This window comes from Lipotes vexillifer, unplaced genomic scaffold (genome assembly GCF_000442215.2).
Source record: "Lipotes vexillifer unplaced genomic scaffold, Lipotes_vexillifer_v1.1 scaffold28, whole genome shotgun sequence".
Lineage (NCBI taxonomy): Eukaryota > Metazoa > Chordata > Mammalia > Artiodactyla > Lipotidae > Lipotes > Lipotes vexillifer.
In genome coordinates, this window is record NW_006793929.1 from 481,453 (window position 1) to 503,824 (window position 22,372).

Genomic DNA, 22,372 nt, shown 5'->3' on the forward strand with positions numbered 1-22,372 from the left:
ACTGCAGCCCCGTGAGGTGGGTACAACCACCTTCATCTTAGACACCAAAAAGCAGAGCCTCAGAGGCACCCAGGTTCTCCCAGGGCCTGACATTTCTGAGCAGGGAGCCTGGGCCTCGGGCTCTTTATCTCCTCCTTTCCCTGAATCACATCCCAGCTGCCCAGCAGGCCCTTTAGGGCTGTCCCCCCTTCCCCTGGATCACCCCAGGGCGGGGGAGAGGAATGGGCACTTTCCGCTTCTCATCCTTCGGGGCTTTGCGCAAAACCTTTGTTTTTGAGCCAGAAGGTTAGATTGGGATGTGAAGCTCAAAGGAACACGTAGTAGCTCTTGGCTTCCCCACATTTCTAGGCATTAAAATTATAACATATATCAGTACATTGTAATAAGCATTCTCGAGAACTTTATGTTTGACTAGCTTGTTAAGTTTATAATTTTCTATTTTTAGATGATGGATTTGGATGTGCTTCTGTGAAGAAATGCCACGTGTCTCTACTGGTCCAAGAACGAACATGTCCAGTAAGTTAGTCGCTGGGTGAATTAACCCAAGAGTGGGAACACAGGCCCTTCAGGTGCAAAGGCATTGATGCACTTTGAGAAGACAGGGGTGTCTGGATATATGGGGACCTTTGAGAGGGGTTATTAGTCTACTTATCTTAACTCCTAAAGGTTGGTTCCTTCCGGAGACAGCAGGGATTGTAGCATATAGGGTTAGAAGAATATGTGAAACTCACTCCTTGCTGGGTAACCCACTTCTCAGAGCAGAAAGTGAGCTCTGTGCTGGGCCGGAGCATCTGTGTGGCTCAGCCTGCAGTGGCCCTTTGCCCAGAGACCTCCGTATCCACAGCACAGCACTATCCACTGAGGCGTAGATTGTCGCGTTTTGTGGGAGAGAAAGCCTGAGTCCGACACACGTGAAGATCCTTTACCCCTGGGAGGGAGAGAGCAAGGTTGGAGACATGCCTTTGGTTTCCACTGTTCTGCTGTGCTGTCCTGGTCAGTGGGTGCCAGACCTCTTCTTGGGTCTCTTATCTTTCTAACAGAGATGGTAGTGAGCTGATTTATGATTATAAAGAGTCTCTGAGGCTTGCCGGTAGAAAAACATAATAAAGCAAACAAGAAAATATCAAAGGCCATAGTTTATGATTAGATCTAAGCCATCATTTAATGTGGCATGTCTCTGTTGAAGAGAACATGCTTTCTTTACGGGATCCCGCGGACGGACCGTGCTGGTGTGTGTGTGAGTACAGAGGAGGTGACTAGATGGGGCCTAGCTCATCGGACTCTCCATCCTGGCTCCCCAGCTGCCAGAGGGCCCTGGCTTTTCTGCATCTTGTCCATGTAGGTCAACGTGCTCTCTCCGTGAGAGCACAGTGTCTCTTCGTCACCGTCCCTGTTTTCTTGTTGTTGTTGTTGTTTGTTTTTTTAAAAAAACAGTGTTTCTTTTTATTTCTCAGGACTACCGCCACCTTAGGGGACTAGGGCTTGGTGACAGCGCTTCCCGGGGAATCAGGCGTGGTCTGACCCAGGAACAGGAAGCACATCGTCACCAATGACATCATGACAGCAAGAGAGCACAGCCCTCGCCATGGCACCAGGGCCCGTGCGATGCAGCGGGCTTCCACCATCGATGTGGCAGCCGACATGCTTGGCCTCTCTCTCGCAGGTGAGCCTCACCGGGCCTGCCCGCGGGTCCCATACTGTGGCAGCGCTGGGAGGGCCAGGCCTGGCATCCCTCTGCTTGAACTGGAATAGGGGGAAGTCAGCCCTCTTCCTGGGAATTGCTTCCACTGGAACCTGCCCGCCATCAGTTTTCCGGCTTGCGTGGGCACCTCCAGGACTCATTTGCCGATGGATAACGTGGGAATGTCCACAGTGCCTGTCTGGCAAGTGCCCAGACCATAATAAAAGCTCTTTGTGTTGTGAGTGTACAGACCCAAGTGGGAGGGGGTTTGGTCTCGGGGTCAGAGACTTCTTAGGAATCTCAAACTAAAATGTTTAGAAAACAAAGAAATCATCTCATATAACAGTTTGTGAGGGAAAATAAAGCAGAGCGTTGGGTTTTTCTTCCCTGTTTTATTGAGAAGTAATCGACGTATATCACTGTAAGTTTAAGATGTACCGCTTGATGGTTTAACTTATACATATTGTGAAATGATTGCCACCAGTGTGTTGAGTTTTTTGCATCCAGTCTGAAAGCAGGGAGAAGTTTATTAAGGGTGATTCTCTTTCTGTCATTTCTTTTTTATCCAGGAAGCATACAAGATCCAGATGAGCCCATTTTAGAATTCAGCTTAGGTAGGTGTCTTTTAAACTTTCTTGTCTTAAAATATACGTTGCTTAAAAACAAAAACAAACACTCCACGACTGGCAGGAGTCTGTCTCAGAGATCTTGCTGCTGCCACCGCTGCTGCTCAAGTGCTTCTGAGGACATGAAGCTCCGAGGCTGGTGGGAACCTCCTGTGGGTGGGGGGGAACCTCGGGGGGGCTGCCTGCCTGCCCCCGGGGCTCGTGTCTCCTCAGCACATGCTACCTGCCGGCTGGCAGTGGGGAGGGGCGGGAGGTAAGCCCACCCAGAGCCGCAAAGACAGCCTCCCCTCCCCTCTCCTATCCCCTGGGAGGGGTGAGGAAACGGGGCTTAGGGCCAGCGTTGTCCGCCCGCGACCACAGGGCCCTGTGGGGTTGCATTTAGCTCTCTAGCCCTCGGATCCCAGCTCCACGCACGGAGGAGCTGACCCCTGATGCTGCCCCTCTCACGAGCATCAGATGAGAGAGTGTGCCAACCACTGTCGTGGGCTGTACTGGCTCAGGGGTCGGGCAGTGTGGCTCATCACAGAAGGTTCTGCTCCAAGGCCTCCCCTTGTCCGTGGAAGTCTGCCGAGTGGCACGCGCCCACCTCACCCTCCCTGCCCTGCTTCCTCTCGTCCTAATTCTGTTGGGCTTATTCCTCCAGGATGGAGGCTGTCTCTGGAGAAGGTAAACCACCCACTCGCCACCACCCCCAAAGAGACACAGAGATGCTGGCCTGGAGCCCAGCCACAGTAGGCCGGCCGGCCCCCCATTCACTGTCGTGGAGCCCGCGGAGCCCACCATACACCTCAGCTTCCTGATACCACATACTTAGAAACAAAAGGACTTTTATTTGTGCTCACAGAGATGGGTGCATGCATGTTGATTGCAGTTTTATCTGTAATATCCAGCACTGGAAACAACGTCCATCAGCAGGACGATTAACTGTGTTACGTGCATACAACAGACAGCCGCTCAGCAAGGAAAAGGACCAATCACTGGTACACACACGCCATGGGTGCATCTCAAAAGCACTGTGCAAAGTGAAAGAAGCCGTGATAAGAGGCCGTGTGTTGTGTAATCCCATTTATGTGAAACTCAGAAGGATGAATCTGTAGTGAGAGAAAACAGGTTAATGGTTATCTGGGAGTGGGCATGAGGACTGACTGGAAAGGGGCACAGGGAGCCCTTTGGGGTGATGGAGATGCTCTGTGTCTGGACAGTGGTGGTGGGTCTATGGGTGTGTATGCTGATCAAAACTCACTGAGTGCTGTACTTAAAATGCGTGCATTTTGCATCCAAATTATACCTCAGAGGTGATTTAAAACAAAATGAAAGCATAGATCCCTAGACCTTTGTGGAAGGCCCGCAACATGAAAGACAGAAAATAATAGAACTTGGAAGAAACAGGGACACTGAAGAAAGAAGAAAACGTCAAAGAAATTATAATGTGTATCGTCAAGAGAAGATGGTGTATCCATAAAAAAAAACCCAGGAAACTATGAAGAAAATCAACAACTGAAGAGCATGTACAGTCTGAGAAATTTAAAATATAACAGAGCATTTTCAAATTCAGTAAAGGTTGGAAGGTTATTTGAGGAATTATCCCAGAAAGTAAAAATTTAAGAGCAAACTAGAAAACGGGAGGGAAGTGGAAAATTAGCAAATTCAGGAGGCTCAATATTTAGAAGAGAAAATAGGAAAGAAGGTAAAAGGGAGGGAGGGAATTAACAAGAAATAATAGAAGCATCTCTCGGGACCACAGAGCGCATAACAAGGCAGGTCGCGGTGGAACTTCAGAGCCCTGGGAATAAGATGAAGACCCTAAAAACTTCCAGAGAGGGAAAAACCAGAGATTCCTGGGGACATGGGAAGCTCGAAGACGGTGGGGCCACATCTTTAATATGAGTGGAGAAATGTCTCCAACCTGCAGTTCTCTGCTCAACCAGGTTATCCATCAGTGTGAAGGTAGGAAGACATTTGTTTCATGATAGAGTCTCAAGTAAATTTACTTTCCCCACATCCTTTCTCTGGAAGTTAGTGGAGGGTGTGCTCCACCGAAAAGAGGGAATGAACTGAGAAAAAAGAAGATCCAGGAGGCAGAGTCCAACACAGGAGAGAAGTAAAAGAAGTCCCGTGATGAATAGTATTCGCTTAGCGTCAATAATGCGGAACATGGATGTAACAAAAAAGCTGAGCTAAACTGAGTTTAGAGGGAGAATGAGAGTTGATGTAATTAAGTTAAAAATCTTCACCGCTGTAATAGAAATCTAGAAAACAGGACATTTCTGAATCTGGCAAGTCAAGGGCGGTAACGTAGTCATATTAATGAGATGGAGGAAGAAACAGCTTAAAAAAGTGAGGGTGAATTTTCTGTTAAATGAATTTTGCCACAATTACAAAAAAAAAAAAAAGATGAGTAGGAGTCAGATAATTGAATGGTCAAATGTTTTATCTTAAAAATAGAAGTTTAAAATTAAAAAGTACTCATGTAAGAACCTTTAATAGAGAAAATGTAAACCCTATCAGAGAGAGAGAATCACAGTTGGCATTTTGGTATATATCCTTCCAGATAATTTTTTACACCCACACAGGGCTATACAGAAACTTTTGATGAGTTTTAGTTGTGGAGGTGATGGAATTATTTACAAGAATGTCATCCTAGTGTTCTTAACATGATTTTTTTTTTTCACGTAGCGAAATATCACTGGCGTCTTTTCATTTTAATAAACGTGGATCTGCCACCTCATCATTTTAGATGCCTACATAGAATCTATTGTATGGCTGTGCCATATTTATTTTAACCAGTCTCCTATTGCTGGACATTTAGGTCTTTCCAATTTGCCATTATAAACACACCAGCACAGTTAACGTACATGTACATGGATCTTTCATATATTTTGCTGATTATTTCCCTAGGATAAACTCTTGGATATAGAATTGCTGAGTCAGATGATATGCACTCAAAATAGGTTTTACCGGTTTACGTCAATAGCATTTATTCAGCTGGGACTACAGATGCTCTGGTTGGAGAGACAGGACCCACATATCAGAGATTAATGGTTTCTATGGAAATATGCCAGAGGAGTGACGTGTAAGTGATAAACGGAAGGAGACGTGACTGTGGGCTGCAGAGAGAAAGCTTCGTGGAAGCCATGGAACTGAGCTAGGAATTAAACCTTGCGTGAGATTTAGACAGGCTGGGTGGGGACGAGGCCAGGAGAGAATGTCACCCGTGGGGAGGTGTGTTCTGACGGTGGCAGTTGGCCCATCAGCCCTTAAGCTGATAATCAGTCTTTCCAGCCTTGGGCCACCTGCTGGTGTCTCAACCTACCTGCCATCACTTGCGCTTGAGAGACTCGGATGTTCTAACCTCGCATGATGAGAGGGCAGGCCAAGAGAGACCAGACCAGGGTCACCGATGGGGGTAGCTTAAAGGAGGGAGAGCAAATGGAACAGTCAAATCCCTGATTTCTGTTGAGGCAGACAGAGTAGAAGAAAGAGAATAGAATTTTTAGAAAATAATGAAACCTTAAAGCTTCTGGAAGAAAATAAATAACTCACCACCACAACTTGAGGGTAGGCAGAGCTTTCTTGGCAGAAAGTACTAACTCTGTGTTTTAGTTTGCTATTGCTGCCATAACAAATGACCATAACATAGCACCTTAAAACAATGCAGATTGATTATCTTACAGTTCCCTTAGGTCAGAAACCCAGAGGGCTCAGCTGGGTCTCTGCTTAGAATCTTATAACACCAAAATGAAAGCTTCAGCATGGATGCGGTCCTTTCTGGGGGCTCTAGGGGAGAATGTGTTTCCTTGTTCATTCAAGCTGTTGGCAGAATGAGTTACTTGTGGTTTTAGGACTGAGGTCCCCATTTCTTTGCTAGCTACCGGGTTGAGGCCTGTTCTCAACTTATAAGAGCCACTCACATTCTTTGGCTGTGGCCCCTCCCTCCATCTTCAAAGCCAGCAATGGCAGGTTGAGTGCCTTTCATGCTTAGAATCTGTCCTGTCTCTCTTTTTTTTATTGTCACATCTTTCTAACTCACCCTTCCACCTTCCACTTGTACTTTTAAGAGCTCATGTGATTAGATTAAGCCCACACAGATAATCCAGAATAATCTTTTCATGTCAAGATTCCATGACCTTAATCACATCTATGAAGTCTTCTTTTGCCTATTATTATAATATATTCACAGGTTTAGATTAGAACGGATTCACAGGTTTGGAACGTGGATACATTTTAGGGGGAGGGACATTTTTCTGCCTGCCGTTCTCTAAAATTAAAAATCTAAAATCAAAAAATCAAGAACTGTAGAAATCTTTAAGCAAATGAATAAATAAACCACAGACTGGGGGAAAAAAAAATCACAACACATATACCTGACAAAGGACAGATCCAGAATAAAATGCTTACAAATTGACAGTTTAAAAAAAATCAACTCAGTTTAAAAATGAGCAAAAGACTTGAGCAGACTCTTGACAAAAGAAGTTATAACAATGAACAATAAACACACAGTGAAAAGATGCTTAACATCATGAGTCATCACAGAAGTGCAAATTAAAACACGTCCATTAGAACAACTAAAATAAAGACGAACCCCACCAACTGTTGGTGGGATGCAGAGCAGCTGGAACTCATGTAAATTGCTGGTGGGATTGTAAAATGATACAGCCACTTTAGAAAACTGTCAGCTTCTTACAAAGCTAAGTGTATCCTCTACTATAAGCTAGAAATTCCACTGCTAGGTACTTAGGCAAAAGAAAGAAAACATGTTCACAAAAAGATGTAAGAATGTTTATAGCACCTTTATTTATAATAGCTCCAAACTGGAAACAACCTGAATGTCTATTCACAGCAGGACTGGTAAGTAAACGTTGGTACATTCATACAATGGAATATAATCCATCAATTTTTAAAAAGAAAAATGAATTATTGGTATATAAACAATACAGAGGAATCTTAAAAATGTTCCATTTATGTGAAATTCAAGAATGGACAAAAGTGATAAAAATCAGAAAGTGGTTGCAGAAGTAGGGGAATTGACTGGGAAGTATGGGGGGGAACTTTCTCGTCTGATGGGAAAAGGTATCTTGTTTTGATGAGGGTTACATGGGTGTATATGATTGTCAAAACTCATTGCACTGAAAACCCAAGGTCTTTGTATTTTATTATATTCCAATAAGTAATGAAAATCCGTGAAGATGTATGAGAAGATAATACAAAGAGATTAATTTTCAGAAGTAAATTAATTTGCAGAAGTAAAAATCAGTTTCTGAATTTTAAATCACCAGTGAGCGTTTAAAAAAATCAATGAGAATGATGAGAGCAGGAATAAAGACCTCTAAAAATCCTCTCCTTCATAAAGGCAGTGAGAAAATGGTCAAAATCAATTGTCAAGATATTGAAACAACCTAAGTGCCCATCAACCGATGAATGGATAAAGCAGATGTGGTACATACAGATACAATGGAATATTACTCAGCCATAAAAAAGGATGAAATTTTGTCTTTTGCAGCAACATGGATGGACTTGGAGGGCATTATGCTAAGTGAAATATGTCAGACAAAGACAAATACTGTATGATATCACTTATATGTGGGATCTAAAAAATACAACAAACTAGTGAATATAACAAAAAAGAAGTAGACTTACAGATATAGAGAACAAACTGGTGGTTACCAGTAGGGAGAGCTGGAAGGGGCAATACAGGGGTGGGGGGAGTAGAAGGTACAAACCACTGGGTATAAGATAGGCTTAAGGGTGTATAGTACAACACAGGAAATATAGCCAATATTTTGTAATAAGTATAAGTGGAAAGTAACCTTTAGAAGTTGTATAAAAATTAAAAATTATAAAATTTTTTTAAAACATCAATTGTTTCTGAACTCTTGGAATTAACCAAAGGCTTGCAACCCTGTGGGGCATGTTCAGTTCCCCTCCAGAGAAGCCAATTCTTTTTATGAGTGTTGGATGATTTACCATATGTTTCATCAGTTACAAGGTGGATATTTTTTCATCTTTTTAGTATATCTTTAATCAGAAAGTGTCTTACAATCAGTGGCATATCATAGACAAATGGCAGTGGGCCTTTTTTTTCTCTCATAATGCATTTTACAATAGATAGCATGTTAGATTCAAAGACGTATGGTCATTTTTCCTCTGGGTCCCTTCTATGATAGAGTTATCTGAGTCTTTCAAAATGCTTAGTACATTTTCTAACTGAAACACTTCTACAGGGCACCTTTTGTTCTGAAAAGTCACATGTTTAGTAATCTTACATTTGATATAAGTCTTATAAGGAGAATAAATGAGCAATGACTTCCTTAAACAAAAAACTTTATTTTGCCATAGAATTTTAATTTGCTTCCAACATACATCACACACAGATCTGGGGACACCATAAGCTACGGCTGTGGAAGTCCTGGGTCTTGATTTCATCAACTCTGTGGCTGCTTAGCTCCAATTAGTTATTAAGGTCAGACTTTATGGGTCAGACCCTTCCTTTGTCATCCATTCCGTGGACGTAGAGAGCCTTCCATTGGCAGTGCCTGCATTGCTGTCCTGGGGGCTGGGGAAGGCGGGGAGGATTGAGAAGGGATTGCTTCTAATCTGAAAAATCACCTCCCTGTGACAGCTGACAGTGTGATCATCTCATCCCTTTGAGTGTCATTTACTTCTCTTGCTTTCTTTGGGTGCATTTGGAACAGAGAACTAACTAGAGCCTGATTTTAAAGATTCATTTCTATTTTATTTTTATTTTATTTTATTTATTTTATTTCTGTTGTTTTAATTCTGTAGCTTGCAGTGAACTGCATACGCCATCGCTAGATCGAAAACCAAATAGCTTTGTAGCAGTGAGTGTGACCACCCCACCCCAGGCGTTCTGGACGAAGCACGCGCAGACGGAGATCATTGAGGTGGGTGCTGCTGGCCCCTGGCCTCCGGCGTCTCCGTGACAGTGTTTCTGATCCCGGTGGGAGGGCTGTTCAGTGGCCTGAGCACCTGTAGCTGCAGCTGCATTCCTGTGGATCGTCGCTGTTCTTCCATGGCTTTTCAGTACATTGGTATCTTTCATCACACTTACTCATGCGGGTGGCATTTATATTCGCCATATCCTTTTCAGTTACTATTGATTGTCCATTGGCAGGCTGTTTTTGAACAGTGGTCCTCTACGGTTGATTGCCTTTTCAGAGGTAAGGCCTGATTCTTCCTTGTCACCTCCAGTTGGCTGCTACTTTTGGACAGGTGTGCTCATTAATCAGAATTTGGAGAGTGTTAACTCTTAACCAACCCTCTTACTAGGCATACCTTTATTTTTGTTGCTTTTTATTTTTATATTCTTTTGAGATGTGTGCTATGTGTTTACTTTTTACATTGAATGAAATGATACGTGTTCGCCTGGGGAATTTTACAAAATTTCTTCAGATAATTGAGGACATCATGTAAGTTATGAAACTAAGTGTAGGAGTTGGCTGGTGTGAGCTCCTGTTGGATTTTGTTGGTGACGTGAGCCTCTAGGTGTGGAGTATCTCCTCCCTGGCGCTGTCCACCAAACAAATTGCATTTCCCCTTCTCTCCCAGTGTCACAATTTGGAAGGCAAGACACTTTTTCATTCTCTTAGAAATGTATTTCCAAGTTCAAGCCAACAATTCTGTTTTCTCAGCACTTGTCGAGCACTGCCTACGTATGAAGCCTAGTGCTGGGTGCCGTGGATGATAGAAAGGCCCTTGAGGCCCCGCCCCTGCCCTCAAGGAGTCTACCATCCTGTGGGTGAGGAGGCGGAAATGAACGTGGCTCATGCAGACAGAGCAGAGTGTGGTCTCAGTTAGAGCAGAGAGACGAGGACGGTACCCGGAGGACGAGGTCCCGTCCAGCTCACTGTGTGGGTTTGGAGAGTAACTTGATCCCGTCCAGTGTGTGCAGAGGCACAGCAGGAGTGCAGGGAAGCGGGGGTCTGGCCAGGTGGGGCAGCCTTGTCTGCAGGTGTGTTTCAGGGAGGCCCCGAGTCGGAGGTCGCTGGGGAAGTGACAGTGCCGTGGGGCCTGACTGGCAGCAGGGAGGAGTGGAAAGAAGGGGGCATGAGCGGGAGGCTCTGGAGGTGGAACTGGCGGGGGTGCAGCGATGCTGGGTGGTTGAGAACAGAGGAGGGGAAGGCTCCAAAGCAGGTGCCCGGGCCTGCAGCCTCCTTGGACAGGGAGTCGGAGAGGGTCCGAACCAGCGGATGGAGGGACAGGTTGGGTGGGGCCGTGGCCCCAGCAGGACACCTGGGGTGGGCACTGTCCAGCAGGCGCAGAGACAGTGGAGCTGGAGCTGCAGGTACAGACAGGAGCCGCTAACTGTTTGGCTGATATCGCTAACCACTGCCTGAGGAAGAGAGTCTGATGTAATGGCACTTAGGGGGGCAAGGCTGGGCTGCCAGAAAGTAGCTACCTACAATTGAGACACTAGCAGCTAGTCTTCAGAAAAGGACAGCCCTAAGAAAGCCGGACCGTAATTATTCCAAACCCAGGATTCTAGAAATAACCAACTCTGGCCATTCATATCCTCTTCCATCTGCCTTTGTACATCTTAAAGGAATAACCCACAGTAGTAGATCCAAATACATAACTCATCTGAAGTTGTAAGACTAAGAATACATGTGGACATTCAACTCAGTTTTAGAAAATCCTTCCCGCTGAGGGAGGAACCCTTAGAATGAGCCCTTGGGCCCAGCTTGTGTGGTGGTCTGTTTGTTGTATCTGGGCCCGGAAAACTTTGTCCTTTTTGGAAGACAGTGTTTTGGTTATATGCATCCATGTAAGCTCCATTTGCATTTGTGTTGATCCAAGTTGGTAAGAACGTTAGTTTCTCCTTCTGAGAATGTTGGTGTATTTCAGAAGCAACCAGTTCAAAAAATCCAACTCTGTATTCTGATTCTTTTTTTGTTGTTGTTCTATTCTAGGGAACCAACGATCCTATATTTCTAAGCAGTATTGCCTTCTTTCAAGACTCTCTCATCAATCAGATGACACAGATCAAGCTCTCCGTGTATGATGTCAAGGATAGATCTCAGGGAACAGTTAAGTACCATGTTGTGGTTCGTGGGATATTCTTCCCTTTTTTTAAAGTTATGTAATCGTTTGAGAGGTGAACACGAGATTGACTTCACTTCTGGCTCACAAATTAATGTCCAAATGTACTTGTCTTTGGGAATGTCTTTATGAGCCTCCCCATTGGGCTACTGAGATGAGGTCAGATGTGTTGAGAGATCCAGCCAGCTGGACTCCCCAGGGCCTGGCAGTTGGAGCAGAGGCAAAGCAGGTGCACTAATGCTGTCTCCCCCTCTCCCTCAGATGTACTTGCTGGGCTCTGGAACATTTGTCGTCAAAGATCTGCTCCAGGACAGGCGTCATAGGCTGTATTTAACACTAAGGTTGGTATTTAATATTGTCCCTTTGCAAGGATCTGGAATTATGAGGTCCAGGGACAGATGGGGAAAGGCCCTACTTCCTGTACTGAGCGAGCACCGTGTCCCCAGAGGCCAGTCTCTGGGCGGGGACTTAGTTGTCATTGAGGAGAGAGAAGAAAAGCCTGTCAGAGGGCCTGTCATGGAATGGAAGTGTGCAGTGTTTATAGGAAGTATGCAGACCCAAAGGAAAACCTAGGTATGCATCTAATAATACCAAACATACTTTCCTGTTATCTGTCCCCTCCCTAATAGGATCTCCCAGAGGGCAGGGATGTTCCATGGTTTTGCTCGTATCCCAGGACCTTAGAAGAGTGCCTGCTGCTCAATAAATATTTGTGGAAGGAAGGAATGTGGGGAGGGAGGCGCGGGGGGACCCCACTATGTTGGGGTCAAGGTAAGGTGTCGGTCCTTCCCAGATTCAATTTAGGGGCAGTTCCCACCCTGACACAGTGTTTTTTTTGTTTGTTTTTTCCCAAAATGATGTAAAAGTTGGGGAAATAGTCCCAAATAGCAAAGAAGATTTTGACACAAGATGAATTCCCTGCTAGTAGTGCGACATTTTGAAGATACGACGGAGTTGAAGGCGTTGGGCAGGGCTCACCCTGCTGTGTGTGTGGAGAGCTTGACTCAGGACGAGGAAGGGGTCTCGGGGAGAAAAAGCAGGGTCGCGTGGTGGTGGTGGGGGGGCTGTTAGAGAAGAACACCCAGGTGCATCGTACGCCAGAGCTGATTCTAGTTGGATTAGGGTTAAATGTAAGATGTGGGCATCATCCTTTTTATTTATTTATTATTATTTTTTAAAATTTTTATACATGTACATTTTATAGTCATTTATTAAGCTCTTGCTGTGTGCTCTCCTGTATGACCTCGCCTAATACTACAACCCTAGGAGGAGATATTAGGAACCTGAGGTCCAGAGAGGTTAATTAACTTGCTCAGTGTTATCCAGCTAAGAACTGTCAGAGCCCACGTACAAATCCAGGCAGTCTGATTCCAGAGCCTGCACTTTTTATTTTTTATTTTTTGGCTGCGTTGGGTCTTTGTTGCTACGCACGGGCTTTCCTCTGGTTGCGGTGAGCGGGCTTCTTATTGTGGTGGCTTCTCTTGTTGCGGAGCACGGGCTCTGGGCACTCGGGCTTCAGTAGTTGTGGCACGTGGGCTCAGTAGTTGTGGCTTGCACGTTCTAGAACGCAGGCTCAGTAGTTGTAATGCACGGGCTCAGTTGCTCCGCGGCATGTGGGATCTTCCCGGACCAGGGATCAAACCTGTGTCCCCTGCACTGGCAGGCAGATTCTTAACCACTGCGCCACCAGGGAAGCCCCATCATCCTTTTTAAAAGGAGCTAGAGATGACCGTCGACCAGAGAGCCTGGGGAGGGACTTTTCCAGGCACGAGAACCTTGAGAGTGAGTCACAGAGGAAATGGTCAGTGGATGCATGTGACCACATAAAAATTTAGAACCTGGCTAAGCCCCACAGCTTAGATAAAAAAGCCAGAGGCTTCAGGCTATCTCTGAATGAATCAAGGATTCACTGGGGCTTCCCTGGATGCATCAGATGGGCCCAGGCAGCCAGCAGCCACCCTGAGGGGGGTCTTAGCAGTAAAGCAGACCAGGGCTAGAGTGCTGTCAGCTATACCATGAAGGATTCAGAGGCTTTGAGAAATCCTGGGTGACCTCAGCTTACTTGGGGTCCCGGCCTAGGCCTTGAGGGTAGTCGGAGCTTGAGGGTGGGGTGGAAATGAGTAGAAAAGGGGTCTAGTGCCAGAAGAAGGTGCTCTCCAGTCCCGATTGCAAGGTGTGTCCGCATCACTCTCTGGGGCGGGGTCAGCCCAGGGCCGATGGGCGCCAGCCTCCCGAGCGGGCATTGGCTACCCCCGACCCCCGCTTCACCGGGCATGCCACCCATCTCTGGGGCATCGTCCCCTCTCAGACACAGCCCTCTTCTGTGCCCCCGTCTCCTCGCCTGCCTCCCCCGGAGCCTGTGCACACGGTAACTGCTGCCTGACCCACCAGCTGGCCCCATCCTGGCACCCCCAGGACCCCTTGACCATCCAGGAAGCTGCGCTTTGTGTTGAAGCAGAAAACGAAGCGCAGTCACGGCGCCGTTTACCAAAGCGCGTTGCCGGTTGCAGGTCTGCGGAGAGCGACCGCGTGGGCAGCGTCGCCGTGATGGGCTGGCGGATGGAGGAGAAGTCGGACCCGCGGCCCCCCGTGACCCGGCCTCTGGACGCCGCCAGCGGGAGGGTGAGCGCGCCACTCTGCTCCTCTCCGTGAGGAGTCGAGGACCGTCCCGACGCGCTCTGCCAGTGAGCTGTGCGGAGGGGAAGGCCGGGCTCCCGGGCACTTCTCCAGGTAGAGAGGAGCGGTCCCCTGCCCCTGCCCCAGGCCACGCTGGCGCCTCTCCAGACTGCGAGCTGCAGTCAGTCGGGAGGGCAGAGGTGGCTCGCGGGTGTGGGGTGAGACCCAGGTCACCCCGAGGGCTGGGCACGGCCTTCCTCTCCCAGACGCTCCTCTGCCTCGCAGTCGCCTGGGCCCCGTCTCACACCTGTGCCCCCCACCCCACCCCCACCGTGTCACCCTCTCTGATGCACAGCCGCTCACCCAGACACTCTCAAACAACAGTTCTAATTTCAGAGCCCAAACGCTGGTAGATAGTCATTGTAAAATACAGAGATCTCTCATTTTACCCCAGATGAACCTGAACGTCAGCTGTGGAAAATACTCCTGGGCCTCATCTACCACTGCCCTTTCATCCTACACGTCAGAACACTCAAAGACAAGGGGAAGTGACTTGGTCGAAAGTTGTGCATTTCTAGAAAATTGTGTGGGTGGAGTATGTTTAGTGTCCTGGGAGGGGGCCTCACTTGTCTGTGGCTGTGCGTTTCTCGTAGAGTTGATGGTGGATGTTAGTTTCAAGGGTTCTTTTATGACATGATGTGCTCTGGAGTCTGAGTCACAGTTTTCTCATGCTTTTCTGTACATGTTTTTAGATGGTCCTGCCTGTTGACGAGAGCTTGACCGAGGCCTTGGGAATCCGATCCAAATACGCTTCGTTGCGAAAAGACACTTTACTGAAATCGGGTAAACGGCTTCGTCTGTTGGTACTCTTGCCACTCGTGAGTGTCCACGCGGGTTCGTGGTCTGCTTCCCCACCCGCTCTGATTGTCACGGCTGTGCACGTCCGTTGTCACCTCTCTCTGCACATCAGCGTGCCGTCCTTTGTGGCAGCATGTCGGGACCTCGTGACCCTCTGGGGAGGGGGCTCCTGCTTCCTTCCGCTCTGTCTCGATGGTGTCAGGCTCGGTGTCCAGCAGCCTCCTCGCCCCGGTCTTAGCACCTTAGAGCCGGTGACACGGTCTGGGATGATGAGGCCGCATGTCACAGGGCAGGGGCGTTCGGGCTCGATCACTCCGTGGGTGTGGGTTTAACTGTTTTAACTCCCTGGAGATGAGCAGGAAGGAGACCCGGGGGCCGGGGGGGAGGGCCCCGCGGCGGCCTGCGCCTGCTCACCGCGGCCTGTCCCCCTCCCGCCTCAGTGTTCGGCGGTGCCATCTGCCGCATGTACCGGTTCCCGACCACCGAAGGCAACCACCTGCGGATCCTGGAGCAGATGGCGGAGAGCATGCTGTCCCTGCACGTGCCCCGGCAGTTCGTGAAGCTCCTGCTGGAGGAGGACGCGGCCAGGTGAGGCCCCCTGTCATCTGCCCCTCCCGTCTGGGAGGCCCGTGGGCGGGGTGGGTGAGCACTGGCCTCAGATGGGCCGCACGCCCGGCGTCCGCCGCCTGCCTGCTGCGCGGCCTGGGCTCAGTTTGCTCATCTGTGTCCCAGGGTTTCTGTGCGAGGACGTCACGAGACAGCGTGCCCGACACGCCAGCTGTGCCCCTGCCGAGCACGGGCTCCCCTCCCCTCGCCTCCCCTCTGGCCTTAAGAAAGTTAGACTAGCTGGTCCCTCTCTGATTGTGGCTGCCTGGGTCATGGTTTCCTACGGTCCAGGCTCCAGAGGGCTAAGGATGACCCATCAGGACACTTCTCCTCTGTGTCTCTCGGCCCGTGGCCTGCTTCACTGGTCCTGAGGCGGGGGGCAGCCTGCGAGGAGGTCCGGGCACTGCAGGATACGTCTCCCGTCTGCCGTCGAGCAGTGTTAATCTTAGATGCAACGCAGCAGCTGCATGAAGGAAAACAGTGCAGCCAGATCCTACTGTTTTAATACAGCTATTTTGTTGTAATTTTTTTATCTTGAAAAAAATTTGAACTTAGAGAAAAAGGGGAAGAATAACGCAATGAGCTGCTTTATCCCCCTATATGTGTATATTTTATTTATTTATTTTTTTAGATACATTTATTTATTTATTTATTTTTGGCTGTGTTGGGTCTTTGTTGCTGCGCGTGGGCTTTCTCTAGTTGCGGTGAGCGGGGGACTTCTTTTCGTTGCAGTGGGCAGGCCTCTCGTTGCAGTGGCTTCTCTTGTTGCAGAGCACGGGCTCTAGGCGTGCGGGCTTCAGTAGTTGTGGCACGTGGGCTCCGCAGTTGTGGCTCGTGGGCTCTAGAGCGCAGGCTCAGTAGTTGTGGCTTGTGGGCTCAGTAGTTGTGGCGCACGGGCTTAGTTGCTCTGCGGCACGCGGGATCTTCCCGGACCAGGGCTCGAACCCGTGTCCTCTGTGTTGGCAGGCAGATTCTTAACCACTGCGCCACCAGGGAAGCCCTGTGTATACTTTATAGAGTTAATTTTTTAAAACTTCCTTTCAGCTTTTCCATATTTGTAATATGTTTACATAGCTACCATCTACTTTTCTATATATCTTCAGTTTCTCTAAATTTTTAGTTATGCATAATTTCCCACTGTTTGGTGCACTACAGCTCGGAAGAGTTCGTTCATTCATTGTGTCGGTTTGGAGGGTTTTGTTGTTTCTCACAGCAACCACGTGGCCGGTGCTCTGCTCACTGTGGTGGGGAGGCAGGGGTCTTGATGAGCGAGATGGACCGTGGGAGACAGTCAGTAACAGAACTTGGGCCACATGGGGCCCAGATGGGTTACTGGTGTGCAGAACTTAAAAAGGGCCGTGAGAAGGAGGAGGGTGGCCGGGGCAGGCCTCTGAGAGACGGTGACACTAAGCTGACACCCGAAGCACAAGGAGGAGCCACGTGACACACGGGCAGAGACACGGAGAGAGAAGGGCCCGCAGCGGCTGAGGCAGACAGGCTCAGGTGCAGACCCAAGGCCAGCGGGGCCACTCAGCCAGCAACCCATGGGGACATCGGTCCCACCCAGCCTTGCCTGCACCGAGGGTTCTTTTACATTAATCTTGTTGATTAGTAATAATAATAATAATAATAAAATGGCACAGCTTTTTAATTTTTTTTTAACTTTAGAAAATTTAGTAGATTCCTAAACACTTCTATAAAATTAGCTTCCCCCCCCCCCCTTAGAGGAAAACGTGCATAGTATAAAAAGCCAAAGAGCGCAAAAAGGTTTTTAACAAAAAACATAAGTCTTGGGATGCTCAACTTTCTGATCTCCTTCCCAAGAAACAACTGCTTTTAGCCGTTTTAGTGTTTTCTGCTGTATTTCTAGATTTATGTATAGAGTACTCTCTTAATTAATCACCTTCAGAGATTAACTGCTGATTTCCTATGAAGAGGGTTTTGGGTCTTTTATACGCCCCCCTTCACCCCCTCGCCAGTTTCCTAAGTTTCCTAAAATGGTTATCCTTTTTTTTTTGGAATCCATTTTTTGTGTTCATTGTTCTGATTATGTAGCTATTATTTCCTTCTGAGCTAAGAAGTGTATATTTCAGTTCTTAAACAGCTTTCATTTTTGTGGATATAACAAATGCTTTTTTTTCTTGTCTTCTTCTCTATGCACTTTTAGATCTAGACAGTTCATTACTTACACAGATAGTAAAGGGAACGATAGCTAAAGTTGCCATCTTCCCGGGGTCCTTGTCCCGGACCCGAATAGGATGACAGTGAAACGTAAGCGGCCTGATGGCCACAGCAGGAGCCACGGGACCCCCGTTGCTGAGCAGCCCGGCTCGCGGGACAGCTTTATATTCTGCAGCTCTGCTCTGGTGAGGGCAGAAAGCCCCATGCCTCCCAGAATCCAGGAGGCAGTGACAGCCCTGGGTCGGGGGGATGGATGGGTGGGGAGGCCCTGTAGCAGTTGCCCTCAGGCTCCAGTCCTCCTGTGCTCCAGGAGGGTCAGACTCAGGCTGCAGTTCAAGCCTTCACGCCCCCGTGGCCTCTGGACACATGCAAGGTCGCCAGGGTGCCGTGGTGGAGCCACTCCCCTCTTCACTCCTTCACTTAGTTTTCCCTGAACATTTGACTGAGTTCCTATGGAAAGCCTCTCTGGCAGTTTCCACGTGGTCAGCGGTCTGCCTTTTTTACAGCCGCTCTTGGAACTGTCTGCTGTCCTGCCCTGCTGCTGCCCCTCCAGACTCGCAGGGCCTTCCCTGGGCATGACGCGTCCACATCCAACCGTCCTCCTGGCTGGTCAGGACTCCTGAGCCTCTGCTGGGAGGGAGCCGGCGCCATGGCCTGATGCGTGTGTCTTGCTTGCAGAGTATGTGAACTGGAGGAGCTGGGGGAACTGTCCCCTTGCTGGGAGAGCCTCCGGCGCCAGATCGTCACTCAGTACCAGACCATCATCCTCACGTACCAGGAGAACCTGACCGACCTCCATCAGTACAAAGGTGGGTGCCCGCTCTCAACCCCACCATGGCTCACCCACTCTCATTTTCCCAGCTGGAAATCTGGAACCCAGGGTCACTTCCATATTCCCACTGAGAGACACTCTAATGGATTTTTAAAAATAGATTCTCATGTAGGTGTGAGTTCTCTCAAATATGGAGTTTTCAGATCTTAATTGAGAAGACAAATGTGTGAATTGCATCGAAAGTTCCTTCCATGGTATCATCTGCCAAAACAACCGCTGTAGGATGAAATTCAGGAGAGACAAAGTCACAGGCTGTTGGTTCATTTTATTTCTTCATCTTGGTCTAGCATCAGTGAAATGGCCAAAAGGATGCAGGCCGTTTGCCTTGAGACAAAGCAAGGCAGGGTTTTCTAGATTTCCCGGTTTAACTGTTTAGCGGTCCTTATGTTTACATATGAATTGTCTGAGTGGAGCTCTCCATTTTAAGACTCAGAAGTGAAAGTGAAATACAGACACATCTTTTTCTTCTTGAAAGATGCCACTTGATTTTCAAAACATTTTCAGGGTAGGTTTAGAAGACTGTGCTTAACTCGTTCCCTGTTGGTTCCAAATGGAGTGACTTTTTTAGGTTTCTATTACTTTATTCTCTTCAGATTCTTCCCTCCTTCCCCTCTTTATAATAGAACTTCAGCTTTTAAGGAAAATCGTGACCCCTTAATGTGGGGTCAGCACAGAGGAACCTGTCCCTAAACTTGGCTGAGAAGCAGCCAGGTTTATAGGAGTCATGACAAGATGATGCTGCCCTGGCTTTGGTTTGAATCTGAAGAGCAGATCTAAGTGTATTTCTAAGACAAATGGCAGTGTTTGCCTGAAGGGACTTAGGCACCTGCCCGTGCTGGATGCTTGTTACCTGGGAAAGTCTGAAACGCCCCCACCATGATTCTTCGAGAGCAGAGCTTCTGAGATGTCAGTGTGCTTCTAAGTCTCCGGAGAGTCTCGTGAACAGCAGATCTGGGATTCTTCATTTATAACAGGCTCCCAGGATGCCAGTGCTGGGGGTCCACGGGCTACCCCGTCAGTAGCTAGAGAACCATCTCCCGTGGCAAAGTGCAAAGCGGACAGTGGCTGGTCTGCATTTTGCATACTGGCAAAATGAATTTGTCTTTTTTCACTAGATGGAATGTTTATTTCTCCTGATTGTTAGTGTAATTTATAGCCTCTTTTTCTAGGCAAGTAGTTCTTTACTTAATTAAGTATTCTGATTATAGAAATAAGATTGTGAATATTTGTTAGAAAACATGGTCCAAACTCCTGAGCCCCACCCCAGGATGTACAAGGGGACATGTTAGCCTGTTTTCCAGAGGCCAGAATCGAGGCTGTGTAGCGTTTGCTCATCTTGATAGACCTGGGGTGATGAGCAGACCTTCTCATCACTTTTCAGAATTGAGAAGTGTTGCTCCCGTCACACCAGTTTCTTAGATCTTGGATGCCGGCAGGCTCTACAGTTGGAACAGGCACTTCCTGGCACGGGCCCACTTGCTTTTCATAGTGGTGCTGACATCGTGCTGCACAGAATCCTGTCCCCGTGTCAGACCTGTCGGTTGAGAGCTGCCGATGGGAAGGCCGGGCGTCACTCCTGAGCCTCCGAGGCCCCTTTCACCACCTAGGACCCCGAACCAGTCTCCTGGCCGGGAGCTGCTCTCCCTCAACGTTTCACCCCCATCGTCTGGGAAGGAAGTGTGCTCACGGGCAGCTCAGTTTCTGAGGCCACTGCTGACACACACCTGCATACCCGCAGCAGCACCCTCAAACTGTCCCTTCTCCACCCACCGTTCATGAATGGGGGATACGGGCTGACCATCTTTATTTTCTCACATTCCATTCCTCAGGTCCCTCGTTCAAAGCAAGCAGTTTGAAAGCAGATAAAAAGTTAGAATTCGTTCCCACAAACTTACACATACAGAGGATGAGAGTTCAGGACGATGGAGGATCAGGTAACCGTGTCGCTCGATCACGTCTCACTTCTTTTCTCCCTGAGCTGCCCCACGTCTGCCCCAGCCTGCCCTGTGCGTGCTGCTGCTGCTGCTGCTGCGTGCTCGGCAAAGAGGCACAGCCCAAGGGCCTCCGGAAGGCCTCTGCGGAGAGCTCAGACCCCTTCCTCTCGTTTGTCCTCCCTCCAGCGTCCCTTTGTGTTGCTGTGGCAGAAGATTGCCCACAGGTCATCCTTCTGAAGGAGGGATGCAAGCTGAGTCGCTGGGTAGTTGCCCTCTGCCCTGTGTGACTCTCCCCTGAGACAGACAGGACCCCGCGTAGCCGAGATGATGGTGCTTGGCTCCAGAGGCCCTCGGGCAGGCCGGGCTGTGCAACTGAGGGAACCACAGGCTGCTTGGGAGTGGGCCGGCAGGGGATCCCAGAGTTGTGTACGTATCCCTGTAGCTGGCTCATCCACAGGCCTGAGCCCAGAGTAATGGAGGAGGGCTTTCTGTCATTCAGATCAGAACTACGACATTGTCACCATCGGAGCGCCAGCAGCACACTGCCAAGGCTTTAAGTCAGGAGGTCTCCGCAAAAAGCTGCACAAATTTGAAGAGACCAAGAAACAGTAAGTTCTTGGAGGGTGTTTGTCGTCCTTGTACTGCCGTCTGAAGCTTCCTAGGTTAAAAAAAAAAAAGAAAGTCAAAACGGGACCACAGAAACATCCAGCATCCGATCTGCTTTTGCGGGGCAGGAGGAGCTGCCTTATGGGCCCTGTGCTGCTCTGTGTGTGTGACTGTAAAATGACAGCGGATGGAAATGCACCTGGAGAGCGGTGCCCCAGGCGGCGGCCCTCCTGGACGCTGGGGCTCGGCTGCCCTTTACAGACCCTGGTCGGTCGGTTGAAGGTCACAGAGCGTGAAGCCCGGGACAGGTCGTTTCCTCTCCTGGTGGATGCTGGCGGTCCACGTTCCCAGTGTCAGAAAGGCTCAAGGGGCTGCACGGAGTTGACCACGCTGAGCAGGAACTTGGGAGGTGGGCGGGGCGGGGCCGGCCTTGCGGAGCTCGCGGTAAGGGGCGGGGCCTTGGGCGCAGGAGCTGAGGGGAGGAGAGGGGAGGGGCCGGGCGGGCGCAGGCGGCCTGCGGGTGACGCAGAGCTGACGGGTCTGGGCCTGGCCCTGGGGCAAAGTCAGCGCCAGCGCTTGGAGCCTGCTGGGACCCGGCGAGCGGAGGGTGCAGGGTGTGCTGTGGCTCAGAGGGGGCGGGGGGAGAGCGCTAAACCGAGCTGTTGAGCTGGACGCCGCGAGGCGTGGGTGATCTTCCCGAGCGTCACGCGCCAGGCTTACCTTGACCAGGGGGCGCGGGTGTAGGAAGTGGATGCCAGGCGGGTGGCCGAGGCCTGGCCTCCTCGGACCGTGAGGTGGAGGAGCGGCGTGAAGGCCTCGGGCGCGCAGAAGGTGACCGAGACGAGCCCGTGCTCTGGCTGATAGGAGAGATGAAGGCAAGTGGGGGGAGACGGCAGAGGACACCGATGGAACGAGCTTCTGGAGGAGACGGGGCGGCGAGGCCCGGAGAAGGTGGGGCTGCAGAGAAGGAACAAGCTGGGGCCGCGACGGGGCAGTCTGCACGGAACGTGGGCTCGAGGGGCCGGAGCTGAGTGAGTGGAGGACGGTGAGGCCAAGGCCCGCCAGCCTCAGGAGGACCCGCGGGGCAGTCGGAGGAGGCTTAGCACCGGCCGGAGCCTCAGGCCCCAGGGCGGGAGTCAGGACAGGGCTTGAGCAAGGTGACCTCGGACTGCGCGGGTTGGGAAGAAAGGTCAGGTGCAGCGGTCGTGGGCCGAGGGGCCAGCAGAGCAGCCGGGGAGTCGGGTCAGAGCTGAGCGCAGGGCTGGGCGGCATCTCTGGGAGGCCCCTGGCAGCCTCCTCGACCTTGATTCGTCCCCACCAAGGGCTCCTCCCTGGGCAGACAAGCCAGGCCACCAGATTCCCCCCCCCCCACCCC

At 49.5% G+C, this 22,372-nt stretch overlaps 1 protein-coding gene across 5 annotated transcripts in view; it reads left to right on the plus strand.

Annotated features, from left to right (window-relative positions):
- The first annotated feature begins 443 nt into the window (after positions 1 to 443).
- INPP4A (inositol polyphosphate-4-phosphatase type I A) overlaps positions 444 to 22,372 on the plus strand; it is a 54,291-nt gene continuing 32,362 nt past the window's right edge. For 2 of the 5 annotated variants that reach the window (XM_007466877.1, XM_007466876.1), the window contains exons 1-12: positions 444 to 516; positions 1,455 to 1,663; positions 2,251 to 2,295; positions 9,091 to 9,209; positions 11,235 to 11,351; positions 11,626 to 11,705; positions 13,875 to 13,986; positions 14,733 to 14,823; positions 15,279 to 15,426; positions 18,304 to 18,434; positions 20,287 to 20,391; positions 20,891 to 20,999. In XM_007466877.1, coding sequence (XP_007466939.1) covers positions 1,558 to 1,663; positions 2,251 to 2,295; positions 9,091 to 9,209; positions 11,235 to 11,351; positions 11,626 to 11,705; positions 13,875 to 13,986; positions 14,733 to 14,823; positions 15,279 to 15,426; positions 18,304 to 18,434; positions 20,287 to 20,391; positions 20,891 to 20,999 — 1,163 coding nt within the window. In that variant the 5' untranslated portion in view covers positions 444 to 516; positions 1,455 to 1,557. Of the gene's footprint in view, positions 517 to 1,454; positions 1,664 to 2,250; positions 2,296 to 9,090; positions 9,210 to 11,234; positions 11,352 to 11,625; positions 11,706 to 13,874; positions 13,987 to 14,732; positions 14,824 to 15,278; positions 15,427 to 18,303; positions 18,435 to 20,286; positions 20,392 to 20,890; positions 21,000 to 22,372 lie in introns of those variants that run through there. The other 3 variants (XM_007466875.1, XM_007466874.1, XM_007466878.1) reach the window with 2 other exon arrangements.